At 36.8% G+C, this 17,859-nt stretch overlaps 1 protein-coding gene across 1 annotated transcript in view; it reads left to right on the top strand.

Moving 5' to 3' along the window:
• Positions 1-6,534, top strand: part of LOC104467373 (kinesin-like protein KIF6) — a gene marked incomplete at its 5' end in the record, with an annotated part of 48,710 nt that extends 42,176 nt beyond the window's left edge. The window contains 3 exons of the mRNA XM_010081130.1: positions 1,035-1,178; positions 4,183-4,269; positions 6,427-6,534. Of these exons, the coding sequence (XP_010079432.1) occupies positions 1,035-1,178; positions 4,183-4,269; positions 6,427-6,534 (339 nt within the window). The remainder of the gene's footprint in view (positions 1-1,034; positions 1,179-4,182; positions 4,270-6,426) is intronic.
• Positions 6,535-17,859: the final 11,325 nt, after the last annotated feature.

The raw sequence follows: 17,859 nt of genomic DNA, 5'->3' as shown, positions 1-17,859 counted from the left end.
TTCCTTGATTGGATTGTAAAGACTGATTTAGTGATTTAATTGACATTTTACTGAAGGGACTTAAAACCATCATCTTCTGTGTTACTGACTCTGTCCCTCTCAGTGTAAGATTTATAGTAATAAGAAATTATAACTTTCTGAAGACCGCTAAGAGAAACAAAAACAGCTGCTACTAAATTTTCTAAAATAACAATTTTCTTAAGTGCAGCCTAAAGAAAATATATGCTGCTGTGTAACATTTATGACAGGAAAAACAACTCCTAATCATTTAGGATAGCTTGCACAACTCATATAGCGACAGCTTTTAAGTACAGTGCTTGGCCAGATAACAGTTCAAATCTTTTATATCACAACAGATCATGGGGTAATCTATAATAATCTATAAAAATTAGCTCTCATAATGTAAACAGCTGAGAAGAGTAACTGAGAATGGTAGGTGTACCATTTCCTTTTTGGCCAAGGCATATATATTCTAAACGGAATTATTTCTTCCCAGCAGTACATTGTAACCATGCACCCTTTTATTCGTGTTTTACTTTTCAAGACATTTTCTCAGAAATAAATGTATTGACCCCTCTAAGAACCACGTGCTTTAAGAATCTCTAATTTTAAAAGCATGCTTTAGTGAATATTAAGTAAGTTTTTACTTAAATACTATTCATTCTTTATTATTATGATAGAAAAAATACAATTAAGGTTTGCAGTAAGTTCCTGTGTCTTAGGAAAGTCTGTGGTTTTTAATTTATTGTGTTCACTATCCATGTTGCTGAGAGGCTGTAAAGCTAGGGTATTACAAAATTAAATTTCTCCCGTCTTTCAGGTCCAGCTCCTACAAAGACATAGAAACGTGCTGAAATTTAAGTTGAAATTATTTCAATTGAATCAGTGGGTTTGCAGCTAGCTGGGTCCAAAAGCGTAGTTTGGTTGTATCAGAAGTTTAGGCTCCTGAGCAGATTGGTTTTGTTCTTTTTATGTGTGAATCCTTAATAGACATGTAAATTTAGAAGTCTTTTCCATTTTCATTTTTGTTTCAGGTAATAATTGCCCTTGCGGAGAAAAACCGGTCCCACATTCCGTACCGAAACTCTATGATGACCTCAGTGCTAAGAGACAGCCTGGGAGGAAACTGCATGACTACCATGATAGCAACACTCTCCATAGACAAAAGAAACATAGATGTATGTTATTTCTACCTATTTGCACCAAAAATGTTTTCACTTCTCTAATGATCCTGCTCTTTTGACTTTTGTTACAGTTTGCAATTCAAGTGTGTATGCTTTCCTTCTTATCCTTAAAAAAAAAAAAAAAAAAAAAGCATTTTAACTTTTGTTCCAAGGAGATAATTTTATCAGTGGAAATTGCAGTAAGGTATAGACAAATCCTTTAGGAAATGTGCATTTTCTCTAAGGAACCTGAAGTCAAGGAGCAGTTGAGAAATGACTTCCACCCAGTAATGAACTATTTTATTTTAAATGTACTCTTTTTCTCATGAATAAATCCTTGAGTTATGAAAATGTAATTCCAATGAATTTTCCACAGGACACGTTGGTGAGATCTAAAAGTAGATTATGGATCACTCTGAAAGCCTTGGCAGAACTTCTGTAGGCTTCTTTGGATTGAGATTTCATTGAGTATGGTAGACAACTGGAGAGTTCACTAAGGGCAGAAGGAGTTGGGTGGGGTGATTTAGGATTTCTGGAAATTTTTTAGATGCTTTTATCTCACTTCACCAGTTCCCTGCACTGGAATTATATGTAGTGATGTCTTCTACTCTTTGTTTACCAAAAGGACTGTGGTGTTTATTAAAAGGTTGTAGTGAATGGGGCTACATCTGGCTGGCAACCCATCACCAGCGGTGTTCCTCAGGGCTCAATTCCAGGGCCAGTTCTGTTCAATATATTTATCAATGATCTGGATGCAGGAGTTGAATGCACCATTAGCAAGTTTGCTGATGATACCAAACTGGGAGGTGCTGTTGACTCTCCTGAGGGACAAGAGGTCTTGCACAGGGATCTAAATAGATTGGAACATTGGGCTACAACTAATGGGATGAAATTTAACAAGTTGAAACGCAGGATTCTGCACCTAGGATGGAGTAATGCCGGGCACAAGTATAAACTGGGAGAGGAGTGGCTGGAGAGCAGCCCTGCAGAAAGGGATCTGGGGGTGCTGGTCGGCAGCAGGCTCAACATGCCCCTGGCAGCCAAGGGGCAAACCCCATCCTGGGGGGCATCAAACACAGCATAGAGGTGATTATCCCACAGTATTCAGCATTGGTGTGACCTCACCTTGAGTGCTGTGAGCAGTTCTGGGCCCCCCAATTTCAGAAAGATATGAAGGTCCTTGAAAGCATCCAGAGGAGGGCAACAAAACTGGTGAAAGGGCCGGAAGGAATGTCCTGTGAGGAGCAGCTAGGGACTTTGGGCTTGTCGGAGAAAAGGAGGCTGAGGGGCAACATCACTGCTCTCAACAACTTCCTGAGGAAGTGAAGTGGAGAGGGAGGTGCTGAGTTTTTCTCCTGAGTATCCAGGGATAGGACACATGGGAATGGTTCAAAGCTGCATCAGGGAAGGTTTAGACTGGACATTAGGAAGCATTTCTTTACCGAGAGGGTGGTCAAACACTGGAACAGGCTTCCTAGAGACGTGATTGATGCTCCAAGCATTTGGACAGTGCCCATAATAACATGCTTTATCTTGGTCATCCCTGCATTGGTCAGGCAATTGGCCAAAATGATCGTTGTAGGTCCCTTCCAACTGAAATAGCCTAGTCTCTTCTTTTCTAAAATATGTTACGATGTGAATACATAAAACCCTGCTCAAAGCCGTTTATAATCTGTTTCCTGATTTTTTCCATAACATCAAAGTGTTCTAATGTGAATAAACAACAACAACAAAAAATCTTGTTAGGTCTAAGACTGTTTTCTGATATGCAGTGGAAAGCATTATACTAAAACCGTACTTCATCTAGTTGAAGATTTTTTTTTCCTTTTGAAAATGGACTTTTCTGTTAAATGAAAACAGATTGTTCAGACTTGCAAACGTAGTTATGCAAGCATGATGTCTGGTTACAAATGCAACTGGGTAAGTTTATTAATTAACGTTTTTTTAGGCTGTGTGGGATAGACACCCTTTCGTATATCAATCCATTGGGTGTACGTATGTTGCATTGTGATCTCGGTTTCTGTTTTGGGAATAATTAAGCCCAGGCAATTATCCAGAGTAGGCTACTGACAATTTTAATGTTCTTGCTTTGATATATAACCATCTACACAACAGACATTCTTCTTCAGTCCTTCCAAAAATAAATAAAAAAAAATCCCTACCCTGCTCTCCAGTATCTGATATGTCTGAGTAATATTAGGACAGACGTTAAGTCAGTTACTAAACATGAGAAAATGTCAGAATTAGGATAGCTGCATAGTGCTAATTTGGAGTTCTGTGAGTCATTATGCATAGCTATGTTTGGTTTGTTTGGTTGGTTGGTTTTTTCCATTTCATTCACAAAGGAAGCACAAGACAGAATTACCCCCCAGTATGAACCAAAGTTGTATAATAAAAGCAACATTCTTAGGACCAAGTTTTGTCTCTGGCAATGAAAGCCTGATTCAGATACCACCCCTCCAAGCACTGAAAGAGACAGAAGTCTTACTTAAAAGGAGTGTATGATCATATATTTAAATTTTTATTTTCATATGATAGAGGACTGAAAACTGCAGAATTACTTTGATTCTGAAATATGAGTCTGTAACAGTAGTAATGGTCCCTTAATGTGGGAGTTATGTGTAAATTCCTACATTTTAAATGCAGACTGGCACATCTCAGAAAATTTTATCATACAGTTTATCGAGCATCATTGGAACTTCTAAGACTACTGCATGATGTTTTATTCTTTGAGCTAACTGAGAGCAATTACTGGCTTTTTATTCGTTAGGTAGGTAGGTTCTCTAGCAGGGTCTGGCATGTAACTATCAGCTAATCTCAAAGGACGGAACAATGCCTTGGGATCCTCAATTTCATTCTGTACCCTTGATGGGATTATGAATTAATAGATTACTTCTGTAAAATATACAAAAAATAGAAACTTAGTTTGATGACTTCATCGTCAGTCTGTTCTACTTACCTGGTGCAACGCTAACTGAAACTTTAACTTTTCATCTCTCTTTTTTTTTTTTTCTTCCAGGAATCTATATCAACCTGCAGATTTGCACAGCGAGTTGCTCTTATTAAGAATGAAGCAGTTCTTAATGAAGAAATTGACCCCAGATTGGTGAGAGTTGGCTGGGGACAGAGGGAAGGAGGTGGCTTGTTTTAACTTTTAATAATCAATAGTAGTGAAATGGATGTTGAGGATTTTATACTGAATCATCCCACTAAATTGGTTTTAGATGCAAGTTCCATTTTTTCTATAAAATAACTACTATTTTTATATTTTTTTTAGACAGAATTATAATTAAACAGACCTTTATAAAACCTCTAAAGGCTTTCTCAGCACTTAAAGCATCTGAGGAGCAAGCGTCACTTTCAGTATTGTTTTTATGTTGCTTCATTTAGGGCGTTAGTTTTTAAGTCATAGTCACAGATAATTGGATGTCCCTAAAAACTGTTTAAAAATCTATTAAGATTACTAGTCACTTGATGAAGGCACACTGCTGCACTGAAACAGTTTGTGTATTAAAAAGCTAAGAAACATGCAGATGATTTTTGTAAAATCCAGTGCCATTTATTTGCAGTATTTATCATCTGTAAATTGAGTGCATGATTTATAAAGGGTGTGCATAACGCCTCTTGATAGATTTGAGTTAAGTCTGACTGTTGTGTGAACCTTATTGTTCATAATAGAGATTGCATCTTACCAGGAAGATAAACTTGTACCCATTGTATTTTTTAAGCAACTCAGCTTTGAATCTCTCTGACTCATGACCAAAGGATTTGGTTTAAATTGAAAACCAAACTGTTGAGCCTGAATTAAATCTAATCTCCTCTGGCATTCATTTAAAAATGGAAAATGTTATGCTTCTGTCGATTTTTGTTTGTCTTCATAATACTTGAAAAGCAAGGTTTTATCCATATGCTGAAAATGGAACATCTGTTGTTGTCAGATTGAGGTTAATGATGCTAACACATCTGAACATTGACCAGGGATGGTACTATCAGTTCAGCTTTAAGTAATTTTATACTGGAGCCCCGAATTTTATTTTATTGACACCAGAGTAAGGCAACCTAAAATCAGGTTCAAATGTTTGGCTTGCAATATTCTTGAAGCACTCTTGCAACATCTTTAATTAACAATTCACCACCTTAACAGATTCTTAAATAAAGTATTGTAAGTTAGCCCTTTGTATTTATAGTAACAAATGTGTCACTAGTAAGTTTAGAGTTAAAAGAAATAATAATACGTGTGTTTCAGATATTTTGATTTTTCAAGTAGAAATAGTCATTTAAAGTTTAGGAAGTCATGGTGAAATTTAAACATTAAAAGAAGTACAAATGTTTGAAGGAATTTTAACATCCAGTGAAAATTGTCATCAATTTCAACAAGCTTATTTCTAGAAAGTGCATGCAATGAAGAACCATTAATTTTTTCCTTGAAAACATTTTTCTCTTGGACATTTGTTTTGCACATGGAATCAGTGTACTCATGTCAGTCTAAAATATCGTTGGACTCCTGATAGATTTGAGCCGTTATAAGGTGATGCATCATCAAAGTGATGAATCCTGAAGTATCTGAGAACTTGCTCATCCATGTTTTAGAGTTAGGGATATGAATATTGTCCCTGCTTTGTAGAATTTGGCCTTGGGAGGCTAATGATTTGTAAAATATGGTTTTATACAGATGTTTTTCCCAAAATTAGAGACTCCAGCAATGATCTATTAGAATTTAAACACCTGGTACAATTCTCCAAGTCACTTTCTCAATCATCACTATTCATTAATGCAATTTAAATTCATTAGGTTGACTTATGCTATTCGTTCATTGTTAGCAACTGATCCATCCTACAATGATAGTATAATTCAAATAATAGTGGAATGTTACATGAAAAAGAAGAAAAGTTAAGATTAAAATGCTAAGATATTGTTTTAGAGTTTCTCTTCCTAAAGGGAAGGTAAAAAAAAAAAAAATCACTTTTGGTGTGTAGTTGTCCTTTTTCTAACAAAGACATCAGTTCTATTTTAAATGTCTTCCAACACATAGAATTTACTGAGTTTGGAAGACTTTTCTTGTTTTTATAAATGGAAAAAGGAAAAAAAAAAAAGTGCTTGGTGTATTGAAAGCATTTGGACTGTTTTTATAAAAGAGATGTTGTTTAAAAAAAAGAGAAAACTAAAGTATAATATTTCCCTAAACTCAGCCTTCTAATGCAAAAAATCATCAACTAGCTATTCATTTGTAGGTGATGCTTGGTTTATGCCTTGCTGTTTGTAGATGATTGTCCAGCTGAAAAAAGAGATTCAGGAGCTGAAGGATGAGCTGGCACTGGTGACTGGCAAGGAAAGAACGTCAGAGCTTTCACAGGAGGAGCTACTTCAGTAATGGCTTACGTTGTTTTCATTTTCTTCTTTGTGGGGATACTTTTCATGGGTTTCTTTGTTGGCATAAATATTTAAATTCATCTCAAGAGTTTGAAGCTCCTCGGAGCGAAGTTAGGTGCCAGGTTAGAATGGCAGTTGTCCATGAAAAGCTCCATGAGGCTGCTGGCTGTGTTTCTGCAGTGTCAGCTTCGAGGAAGTGAAGGAAAGTAAATGCAAAGGATGGGAATGCCTGTCAGATGCCAGGCAAAAAGAAGTGTTGGATAATAGCGCAGAATGAAAAACCAGTCTCTCTCAAAACTGGGTATACAATCTGAGTAGAATTCAAGAAGTATCCTGCGGCAGGGTTAGTTTGACATAAGCGTTTCTGATACAGAGTTAATCAGTCTCTTAAAAGCCAAATAATATTTATTTTTTTTTACTGGGCATGCTGTTGAAAATGTGTGGTTAGTTCACATCAGTGTTGTAACATCTCACAGCTTTTTGTAGCAGAACAGTACAGCATGTGTGAACTTTCTATAACGTAGAAATATTTACTTAGGTCTAAATGTTCGCAATAACTAAATTCAGTTGCTAGTTTTGAAAAATTAATTGATTCTGTAGGATGGACGTATCTAATCTCTCTGCCTCATCTGTATAAAGAAAGTAGCAACTGCCTGGAGAGTTCGTTTGGTTAGTATATTAATGGTAACTAAGTTGAAGCTGTGAGAATTTTTAGTCTTATTTTCATTTCTCTTGGAACTAGTCCAGAAGAAAACTACCAGTGCTAGCGGTTTCCCTGACGCCCAGGAGATTCTGGACATGTGAGGACAAGCTGCTGCCTTGAACCTTGAGTTTCTCACATAGATTGTTGTCATTATTAATTCTTGGTTTTGATTGTTTTGTTTTGTTTTAATTCAGAAACTAAATGACATCCATGTCAAGGATAAGGAGCTAGGTGGCATTATGTTTATATTTCTTTTACACCATTAATCCGAGTCATTTTCACCGTGGGTAGTTACCAGTATAATCTAACCAAAATTGTCCCCTCAGTTCCTGTTGGGTTAATTTTTATCATTCTGCCCAAAAGCACAGGAGTCAAATGCACCAAGAACATTACAGAGTAACACTGGATATGACAAACTCAAACCATAGAAAGAAAATTAAAGAAAAAACAAGAACAGAGAATTATCTTTCTTTTTCTTTACATGCAAAATTACATGCTCTTATGAGCTGGTTTCTTTTTACCCTGGCAGAACTAGTCCCTCAGATGAATGACTCTCAGTGAATTTATTCAGATATACTTAAATAATCTATATATTCATTTAAAGAGGTGCTTTTCTAACATTATTGTAAAAATCTGTCACATGAATTATCCACTGGGGTCTTGTTTGCTGCTTAGTTTGTATAGGGAAACTGAGGTTCTGGAAATTATTTGGGGTTTTTAGGCCACACTCATGAATCACACTTCCTAAGATTTCCTACCTGATTTTTTGCCATGGAAATGGCAATCTTATAAACGGGAATGGGTTCACAGTTAATGAAAGTTTTTAATATGAGTAAGGAAAGGAAAACCAGGAACGTACCATCGGCATACAGTTGCACTTTAGAGTACAGCTGGGAGGCCTTTTGTCAGAAATGTGTGACTACAAAGTGTATCCGTTGTCTATTTTTCCTTTAAATCTGTATAGCCCAATAGATAGTGCCTCATGTTGTCAGAAGAGGTTTCTTCTGAGATCATAGCAAGGAGTTTTGCATCCCATTCCTCCAGAAAGAAACAAGGAGGAGACTAATGAGTTTGTACCTGTGATAAGATACAGAAGGAGAAATAACTTTCAAGGACCTCAGCTGTGTTAGGATGACACTGACTTTTAAGGTTTTTAAATTTATGGTTTATTTCTATTTGCTCAGACTCATGTAGCAGGTGTGTTCATTGTTTCAGAAATAAAATATTTATTGGAACAAATGCTCTGCACTTAAAATATAGAACAAAACTGAAGTACTGCTGACTCAGATACAATTAATACAATAATAAACAAGAAGGAGCTCAAACAGTTAACCTTGTCTTTCAGAAATGCCATATAATGGCCTTGTTTAGAGATCATTATTTATAATATAGGCTTAAAATGGAAAAAAGGATTGGATATATAGAGGGTTTGATGGGTAGCATGGTTTCAAGCAGAGAGTAGAAGATACTGCTAGGCAATAACTGTCGCATACATGAGTCAGACTGGCTTGTTAGTGCTATCTGCTGTGGTGGACTGGAATGTTGACACATAAGGCAATCTTTTTATAAACAGTTCAAGTGGGGGGGAAATATCAAATGTCGGATTTCATGAGTTTTGCATTTGTACGTGTTCTTGCAAGCAGAGTGCTCACAGGTATACAATTGATGTGGACTGAACACCCAAAGGAAGGTATAATGAAAATTACTTCAATTAAAATCTCTTTCTGCGGTTTTGAACACATGTACATTTTGAGCTTGCCTTCTTATAGCAATGATATTTGTGACCGTGCTGGTTTACATCTGTCTGAGCCTCCTGTCCGTAAATGTCCTGAGCATTGATGAAAATCACCAGATAGCATCTAAGCATTCTGTCTCCAGTTAGAGCCTACCGATGCATAACACAGCAAATCTTTGTGACAATTCTGTTTATTGTGACTGGCCATCTGAGTTTGGAGCTATTCATTATCTGAAGAGTTTGTTCACATTAAAGAATAAATATATAAGTGCGTAGTCCAGACAGAAGTATTGACCTGGATGAGGGCCAATGAAATCATAATTTACTATTACTGGAGAATGCCTGTGTTGTGGTTTGCATCTAGTTTTGCATCTATAATGAAACAAAAATAATATTACTTATCAGGAGACGTATGGATCAGATTGTTTTGACAGACAGAAGAGGAAGAGAGATGATGTAGGTGATAATGCAACATACTGTGTTGCGCTTTATTTGGAGTCGCCACCCAAGAATGGTTTTTAGGGGAGCGGTATTGTAGGGAATCTAGACAGAATAATCTGTTTTGGGTTTTTTTATTGATGCTTTTTTCATATGCCAGAGAGGAAATTAGAATTAGGGTCATTATGGATTTCAAACAGTATTTAGACATTTCTGCTTAGTTAGGATATCTTCTGTTTAAACTTAAATAAAGTGTAGCTCGACATGTGTATGTATGTGTGCATATACATATATAAATAATTCAAGTTTACATAGTTCTTTTCAAAATTCTTAAACTGTAACAAAAGTCTTACTGTGATTCATTTTGTTACAAATAAGTAAGGAGAAGTGTTACTAAATGTAGTGTCATCAAAAATTGACATGTTTTAATTCTTCTGATTCGTCATATGTATTTCAAGAGAGGTCAGAGCAAAATTGTTGTGCTAAAAGCATTCTGTGCCAAGTTTTTATTTATTCTTTGATTCTGAACACAGATGATCAAAGGTACAGAACACGTCAATGAAAAACTCCGTGCACCAAGTACATATTTATTTTCTTGTCTCTGCACAAATCTTTATCTCGGGCACTTTTTAGTGGGAGGTGGATGCCAAAATGAAACTGGGTCCAGTGGTACATGTATAGATCCAATAATATTTTTTTAGTCTAATGAAATGGTTATGGTAACGCATAGGGGGTTTGCTCTCTGCATATGTTGGAGGAAATAAGTGGTAGTGATTGCCCTGGAAATAAGTATTAATATTATGTTTCTTGATTTACTAAGTTAAGAAATGCCAAACATTGATTACAATAATGAGCTTGTTTCCACTTGTTTACTTTCAGAGCATTCCAAATGGAATCAGTGGGCTACTCAGTGCAGTTAAAATTGCTGGGTGTTTGAAGTTAGTATGTGAATAAGCTGTAGTTCATTCTTCACTGTTTTTTTTTTTCACTTAAATCAAAGAAGTGTCTTCAGCGATTATTTTTTTTATTATTATTCACTTAATGGAAGGAAGAAAACATCTGTCAAATAGGCTTTCCTCATAACCACTGCACTGTCACATTGTCATTCACTAAATTTAAAACAAAATGGAAAACAAATGCTCTTGGCTTTCTTGTGAATTCTAAATTATACAACACAACTTAGCAGTCCTGTAATTCCAGCTGTCTGGAATTCTTACTTCAGAATTCTCTGTTCAATGGTAAGCATTTACATTACTATACCATATTTTTGATTTTATTATTTTATTCTCATAAATGTTAAACTTACATGAATTCTGCTGCCCTCATTGTTTATTTAGAAAGCACAGCATAACAAATTCAGCTGGACTACATAAATGCTTCAGAATGTAGCTCATAAAATCCTTCCAAATCTGAATTGCTTGCTTTGGATCTTACCATCCGCTTCCTCAGCTGTAAAAGGCTGATCTTGAAATATTTCTTTGAGCTGGAGAATTGGTTTCTTGTTTGGGGGGGGGGGGAAGAAAAAAAAAAGGAACACTTCAGATTATTAAAAAAAAAATAGAAAGTAACATAATACATCCCAAATAGAAGGTAATTGTACTCTCACATGCTTCTGTATTATACTTCAGAATAGAATTAAATGGCCTTCAAATGATTATTTTTTGTGAGAAGCACACCAAAAGTAAAAGGGAGAGTCCCTTTTGTTTGAATCATTTGGGATTTTTCTTTTTTTCTTTTTTCTTTTTTTTTTTTTTTTTTTTTGTTATAAATGAGCTCACTAGCAATTTACGATGTGTGCCCAGAAAGTCAGGATTTCAAATCAGGGTGCTGTGTTCCAGAGCACCCACGCTTCCAGAGCCTTTGCCAGTTGGAATTCTCCAGGAACAGGACTGGAAGTCCTGGCTTAGCACTTTATTTTACTAATCACTTTACCTTCTTTCTTTCAGATACATATGTTATTACAGACACATCTATTTTTTACTTCCAACAGTCATATACTGTTCATCTCACTCAAGCCCTGGCTTTCTCATTACTTCTTTTGTCTTTCCTTTTTCTGTCTCCCCGTCGTGACATCTGTATGCTATCACGGCATTAACAACATTGCACTGTTGTACGGCGGAGAGCTTTCACAGTTACTCTTGCTTAAGCTGCTGAAGAAAAGGTTTCATTTACAAAGCGGAGCAAATGCTCTGATTTGCTGATGTCAGTGTTCAATTGCAGTTGCAAGGTGGAAGAAATAGAGGCATGTTACCTTGCCGTCTGTCAGCACAGCTTTGCAGCCAGTGCATTTGGGTAGACGTTAGCAGACCGGCTGACATCAGCTGGGCAGGCAATATTCAAGAGAAAAGAACCTCCCTTAACTATAAAATAATCATAGAATCACAGAATGGTTTGGGTTGGAAAGGAACTTAAAGATCATCAAGTTCCAACCCCCCCGCCATGGGCAGGGACACCCTCCACTAGACCAGGTTGCTCAAATATCTCACATTAACTTCCAGCTTAGATGCCTGATTTAAAATGCTGTTAAATCCATGTATTTATCTTGAGGGCATATTGCAAAATCTTTAGTGGCAGCACAGGCAGTTCAGATCCCTAACGCAGGTACCGCAGCTGGATGCTTACAGTGTAAGTACCTTTCTTTGATCTTGTTACTTTCCTCCAAGGTCATTGAAAGTAAAAAAAAAACCCAAAACCTTATATTACTTAAACTGATCACCTTTTACGTTGAAATAATTGAGAGATAATTTAATTCTTGTCAAAGATGAGCAAGTTTGGTTTACCGTGGTGGGGAAAAAAGGACACGACATCCTCTGTCCTGTTTTCTAATCTTCAGAAGTCTACCAGTCGTCTAATGTCACGTGCTTTCAAGAAAGGTAATGAAATATAATATAACTCATAACATACTAGTGAGGTGTATGGAGGAAACATAGCATCGCTGAATTTGATTATTTAGATGTTTTTAAAAATCTTGGAGCCAATTTCTGAATATATGTGTCCAAGTGTGATCATAGCACCTGTTTGAATCTCATTGACATCTGTTGGATGCTTGGTCACCTTGGTCACCTGAGTTGCTTTTGGAAGTACCACTAAATACCTGTTTGCATCTTTTGGCACTCTAAATACTTCTTCAAAAATCTCTTTCTTCTGAGCTTTTACATCTCATTAATAACCTGTAAGTGACACTTGACACTAGTGATGAGAAGATGGCTTCTGGTATGGCCACAAACATGAGCTGGCAGCGAGCAGCGTTTCTTTATGTGTGTGCCTTTGGTTTGGGATTATAAACTTCTGCTAAAGAAGGAAATTATCTACTCAGCAAGCTACTTGAAATGTTTCTCCTAAGAAAAAAAAATTGCATGTCTAATATTAGTGTAGGCATTTTTTCCTGGATAAGCCAGTCTTCGTCTTTTAGTAGTCCATACCAAATCTCCCCTTGACTGACCAATAGATCTGTGTGCGTTTCATCATTGGAATAAATTATTTTTCAACTGTGTATGTTTGCCACATTGTAGTCATCTAATTCAGAAGAATCTCTTCAGGTAGGGAGGCAGCAAAAATGGCTTTGCCCACATGTCCAATATAAAAAGGGGTGTTATATCTGTGATAGGAGATGTGTGCTTCTCTGCTGTGCAGTACAAGTGTTTAATGGTAATTGTTCATCGGGGTGTGTGATGCTGTTTGATTGCTTTGCAAAATTAAAAACCCTATTTTCAAAATTTTTACCCTTTATCAAAGTTCATGCAGGCCTACTTCTGTTTCACTTGATTTTATCAGGAATATTGTGCTTGGGTTTTTTTTTTTTTTTTTTTTTTTTTTTTTTTTTTGTTTGGTTTTTTTTTTTTTTTTTTTTTTTTTTTTTTACAGGTATTTTGTAGTGGCTGGCTGGATTCATGTCTGGTAGAAGTCAGTTCAGTTTCCATCTGTCTGACTGACTATGCCACTGAGAATGACTCCTGAGAAGGAAATGGTGCCTTAGAACCTAGCCTTTAGTTTCAGAAGCTTTCCTACCAAAAAAAAAAAAAAAAAAAAAAATTAAAAAGGCAAACAGAAGTTCTACCACTTGCAGCAATTCATTTGTTTCCAGACTGGCTTAGAATGCATTTTCAGGTTACAGGATGAAACTGAACCTCACATCAAATTTGTTTTATGCAACTTTACTATTGCTGGACTTCCTCATACATACACATGTAAACTCTTCAGTGTGAAGTGTATAATGTTTAGACTTTTTCATTTCATTGCGGTCAGTAGCAGAAAGCGGATCTTTGTCTTTATTGTCCTGTAACAGCTTGTTCCAGGGCCATGTTAATAAAACCTTTCTTACAGATACCTACTGAGGGAATTGTACAAAGGCTTAGGTAACCAGTTCCACTGTGGAGTCACCATCCCTGGAGGGGGTCAAGAAACGTGTAGATGTGGTGCTGGGGGACATGGGTTAGTGGGTTGGGTGGGGTTGGGTTGATGGCTGGACTTGATGATCCTTGAGGTCTTTTCCAGCCTTAATGATTCTGTGATTCTATGATTATTTAGTTATCTTATTATTGTTGTTTTACCCAGGAGCTAACGTACTTTTGTTAAGTTAGAGTTTTAGCAGTCATTTCTGGCTACAGAATACAGCATTATCCTCTCTACTTGTCTGTTATGTGTTATGTGATTGCTGTCGTGTCCACTGCCCATCAGTAATGTATCACAGCTCTTCTCAGGGCACGTTCCAGATGTGTTCTGTGTGCCTGATCTTCTTTGTCATGCCATTAGCAACAATACCTGGAAATACCTTCCCTTTTTTCTCCTGTCCTCCATAGCACTATTGATAAAATTTGCTGCTTAGAATCTCCATGGTCTTCCCCTACAGATGCACACTTTGAGGTAACTTAAGTGGTTAGCTCCTATTAAAAAAGTGTCGATTCTGCTTCAACTATCATGCTTTTTAGATAAATTACTTTTTTTTAATAACATAGTCATTGTTATTAAACTTAAAGATAATTTTCAAAATTAATATATAAGCAAAAAATTGATCTGGGGTATGTTACCAACAGCAAACCTATTGCAAAAGTCTAGGCAAGCAAACTTCTTTCATTGAAGCAACCTCTCCGATTGTCTCAAGTGTTTCAGTAGCTTCTTTGTTTGCAGCCTATTTTTCATCAACTTGGATTTCCATTTTGCTTGTCACAGAGTTCACAGCTGACACACAAAATTAATTGTTCTTTAAGTGAACTTAACTTGATACATCATGTCCAGTGTCAGTGATCAGGGGTTAAAAGGCAAGCTCTCCCAGAAATGAATCATGGCACACAGAGCAAGGTCAAAATGAGTCCTTCCAAATCTGTGTTTTGAGACCATGCATCCTGCATGCTATTGAGAGCTCTAAACTTTAAAAACATACTCTCAGTTGGCTAGGAGTGCTTTTCTGATGCATTTCAGCTGTGTAAGTTGCATCCTGGTTCATGCAAACATATGACCGATTCAGAAGGGGAACTTTTTTTTAAAAGATTTTAAGTCTGTTTAGTGAACGGGTCAAACTGAAGTAGCACAGTGCTCATCTAATCATTCTGGAGTTTGGCTATCCGAAAAACTGCATGGAATCTAAAGTAGTGTGGATAGAAAGCTTTTGTGATTTATGTGTGGTCTAAATGGTAAGCAGGCTTCGTTACAAAAGAATTGCTGAAGGGTGGAAAGTGACAGCAGAGAAATAAATTTGAGAATGTCAGCGCTGTCTGTGAGCTGCCACACAGTGTGTGTTTACATTACCCGCAAAAAAAAGCTATAAAGACAGAAACACTAGACCAAGAATCATGGAATCACAAAATCATAGAATCATTAGGGTTGGAAAAGACCTCAAGGATCATCAAGTCCAACCGTCAACCCAACACCACCCAACCCACTAACCCATGTCCCCAAGCACCACATCTACATGTTTCTTGACCCCCTCCAGGGATGGTGACTCCACCACTGCCCTGGGCAGCCTGTTCCAATGCCTCATCACTCTTGCAGTGAAGAAATTGTTTCTAATCTCCAGCCTAAACCTCCCCTGGTGCAACAAGAATTTGGGTCTGATTCACAGTCACTGACCGGAGAGCACTGTTAGTTTAACAGGTTTCCATCCCAGCCATTGATGACTGCTTTACTGGGAGATTTCTTCCCAGCTTCAGCATCAGAACAGACCTGCACTGGACACAGCTTGTGTTTTCTGAGTCTGGTATTGGGATCCAAACTCACTAGGATCAACACTGTAATGCCTTTCTTTTTGTACTACATTAGTACGTGCAGGACCACTATCAAAATGAGTTTTAATCTCATAAATGACATTCTACTGTTCCCTTGGCATCATCTTAGATTTTTTTTTTTTTGTGTGAGTTTTTTACTCATGTTTTCTGATGAGCACTGAGAAAGAAAACCCCATTCTTTCTTTGCTGTTGTTTTTCACAGAAAATGGGTCTTTGTTTGATACTTTGAGATTCTTCCTCCTTTGGGGAATTTCTGTTGGGAAAACTATTCTTCCTGATCCAGCAGGGTTCTGGCAATAGGCTCCAGCACACCCTTGCTCTTATTCGTCTTAGTGAGGCCTGCTGTTCTTGGGGCAGAACCTTACAGTCTGAAAGGAAGAATGAAGACATGAAAAATCCCCTTTTTAGGCTTCATCTAGTGTAATAACATTCAATAATAAATATTTAATGGTTGTATGTTCCTTTATCTAACAACATATGAGAGAAAAGGAAAAAAAAGGGGGACATTTTGGACCTCTGGAAGAGACATCTTCATCTGAGACTGATTTTAAATATTTTTTTTCCTCTCATGTGAAATTAGCTATGCTCGAGATTTGATTAGCACAGATTCTGCATGGAAACATTATTGAGAGCTTCAGTAAGCTAAAACTAATGAAGAATGCAGCAGCTGTCTTGCTAGTGGTATTAATGACAACAAACAAAAGACTATTTGTTTGATATTTGTTTCTACACAGAAATAAAGATTTTAGCATTTCTAAAATATACTTTTAGGGTGTTTTTTTTATGCTTAGTACTTTCAGTGCAAGTATCTTGTGGCTAGGTAATTCTATTTCAGAGTAATGTGGCCTTTTCTGATGTAACTCACCAGTAGAACAAAACCTCCTTGAATTTAAATAACTTAAGTTGACCATCTTACATTAAAAGAGTATCAAATTTTGAAATAAACATACATGCTGCATATTTCCACTGAAGCAATTAAGTGTGACTTGTAAGCAATTCAGTAGTTTTCAGTTCTGTGTTTGTAACTAACTCTGTAATTAGGTTTCCATTGAATTTCAGTTAATTAAACAGTTTCCAACACTGCTTTTTCTCATCAAGCTGCGCGCACTTTGACTTTCTGAACTGATCAGTGAGAAGACTGGGGGCTAACTATTTTTTATAAAGGTCTCTCCAGTGTGAAATACAATTCCTGGTGTTGATCTTCACGTGATAGTATGAAAACCATTTCTTGATTAATTTTTCTGCTCCAGTGAGTGAGAGGGATCTGTTACCAGGCTTTTTGCAGTTATTTCATTACTAGGTCTTTGGGTTGATTATCTTTGATTTTAATTTTATTTGTGGGTTTATTCTTTTTACTACTGATGGCTGTCTTATCAAAGGGCTTGTAATAAGCTCATTTGATAAGCTGATAATAAAGAAATAGAATACCAAAACAGGAACTCAGGAACTTATTTCTTCTGCAGTCCATCTCTCATGTAAGAACTATAAAGTCCAGCACTGCTGTAGTGCTAGTCTTCATAAATAGGGTAAAGAAAGAAAAAAAAAATCTCATACTGCAAGCAACAGTGTTCATACATACTATGGAAGGGGTTTTGGTATGTTTCTTGGTTGATTTTTTTTTTTCTGTTTTTCATCCTAAGATTTAACAAAAGTGTATTGGGCTTTTTTCCTCCCCTCTAGTTTATGAGTTCCCTTGGCACCCTCAGCCATGGTGTAGACCCTACATACATGAACATCTTCGATTTTTCTGAATTATTTTCCCATTGACTTTTGGCAATTGTTCTAGTGGGGAAATTAATGTTCAGCCTGGGATGTTTCTGGGAGAAGAAAAGCTCAGCCACAAACTTAGAAATTTTTCAAATATGTTATATGTTCTGTGCCAAGCACGCTCGTTCCTTTGGCACGTTCATTTTTAAACCTCCCTTCTTTGGGCAGCTTTGTTTCCCTGTTCCTGCTTTGAGAGGACAAGCAAATATTGACCGTTATCCTTGGCGTAATAGCAGCAGCTGACCATCAGTAAATGTAAGGATTGATTGTTCATGTATTTTTAAAAAAGAAACTATAGTTAGCAACTTTTCTAGGAAATAGAAGGTACTGACTGGCTAAGAGAGGTTTGGGCATATGGTCTCAGGGCTGAGCCACAACAACTGACCAAAAATCCTTTGTCTGACATGTTTTTATAGTTAGTCTACTATTACTTCCAAGGGGAAGTCATGTTTGACCAACCTG

Source organism: Pterocles gutturalis, unplaced genomic scaffold, assembly GCF_000699245.1.
Source record: "Pterocles gutturalis isolate BGI_N339 unplaced genomic scaffold, ASM69924v1 scaffold7739, whole genome shotgun sequence".
Lineage (NCBI taxonomy): Eukaryota > Metazoa > Chordata > Aves > Pterocliformes > Pteroclidae > Pterocles > Pterocles gutturalis.
The sequence above is the reverse complement of the archived record's forward strand: the minus strand, read 5'-3'. Positions and strand labels throughout refer to the sequence as shown.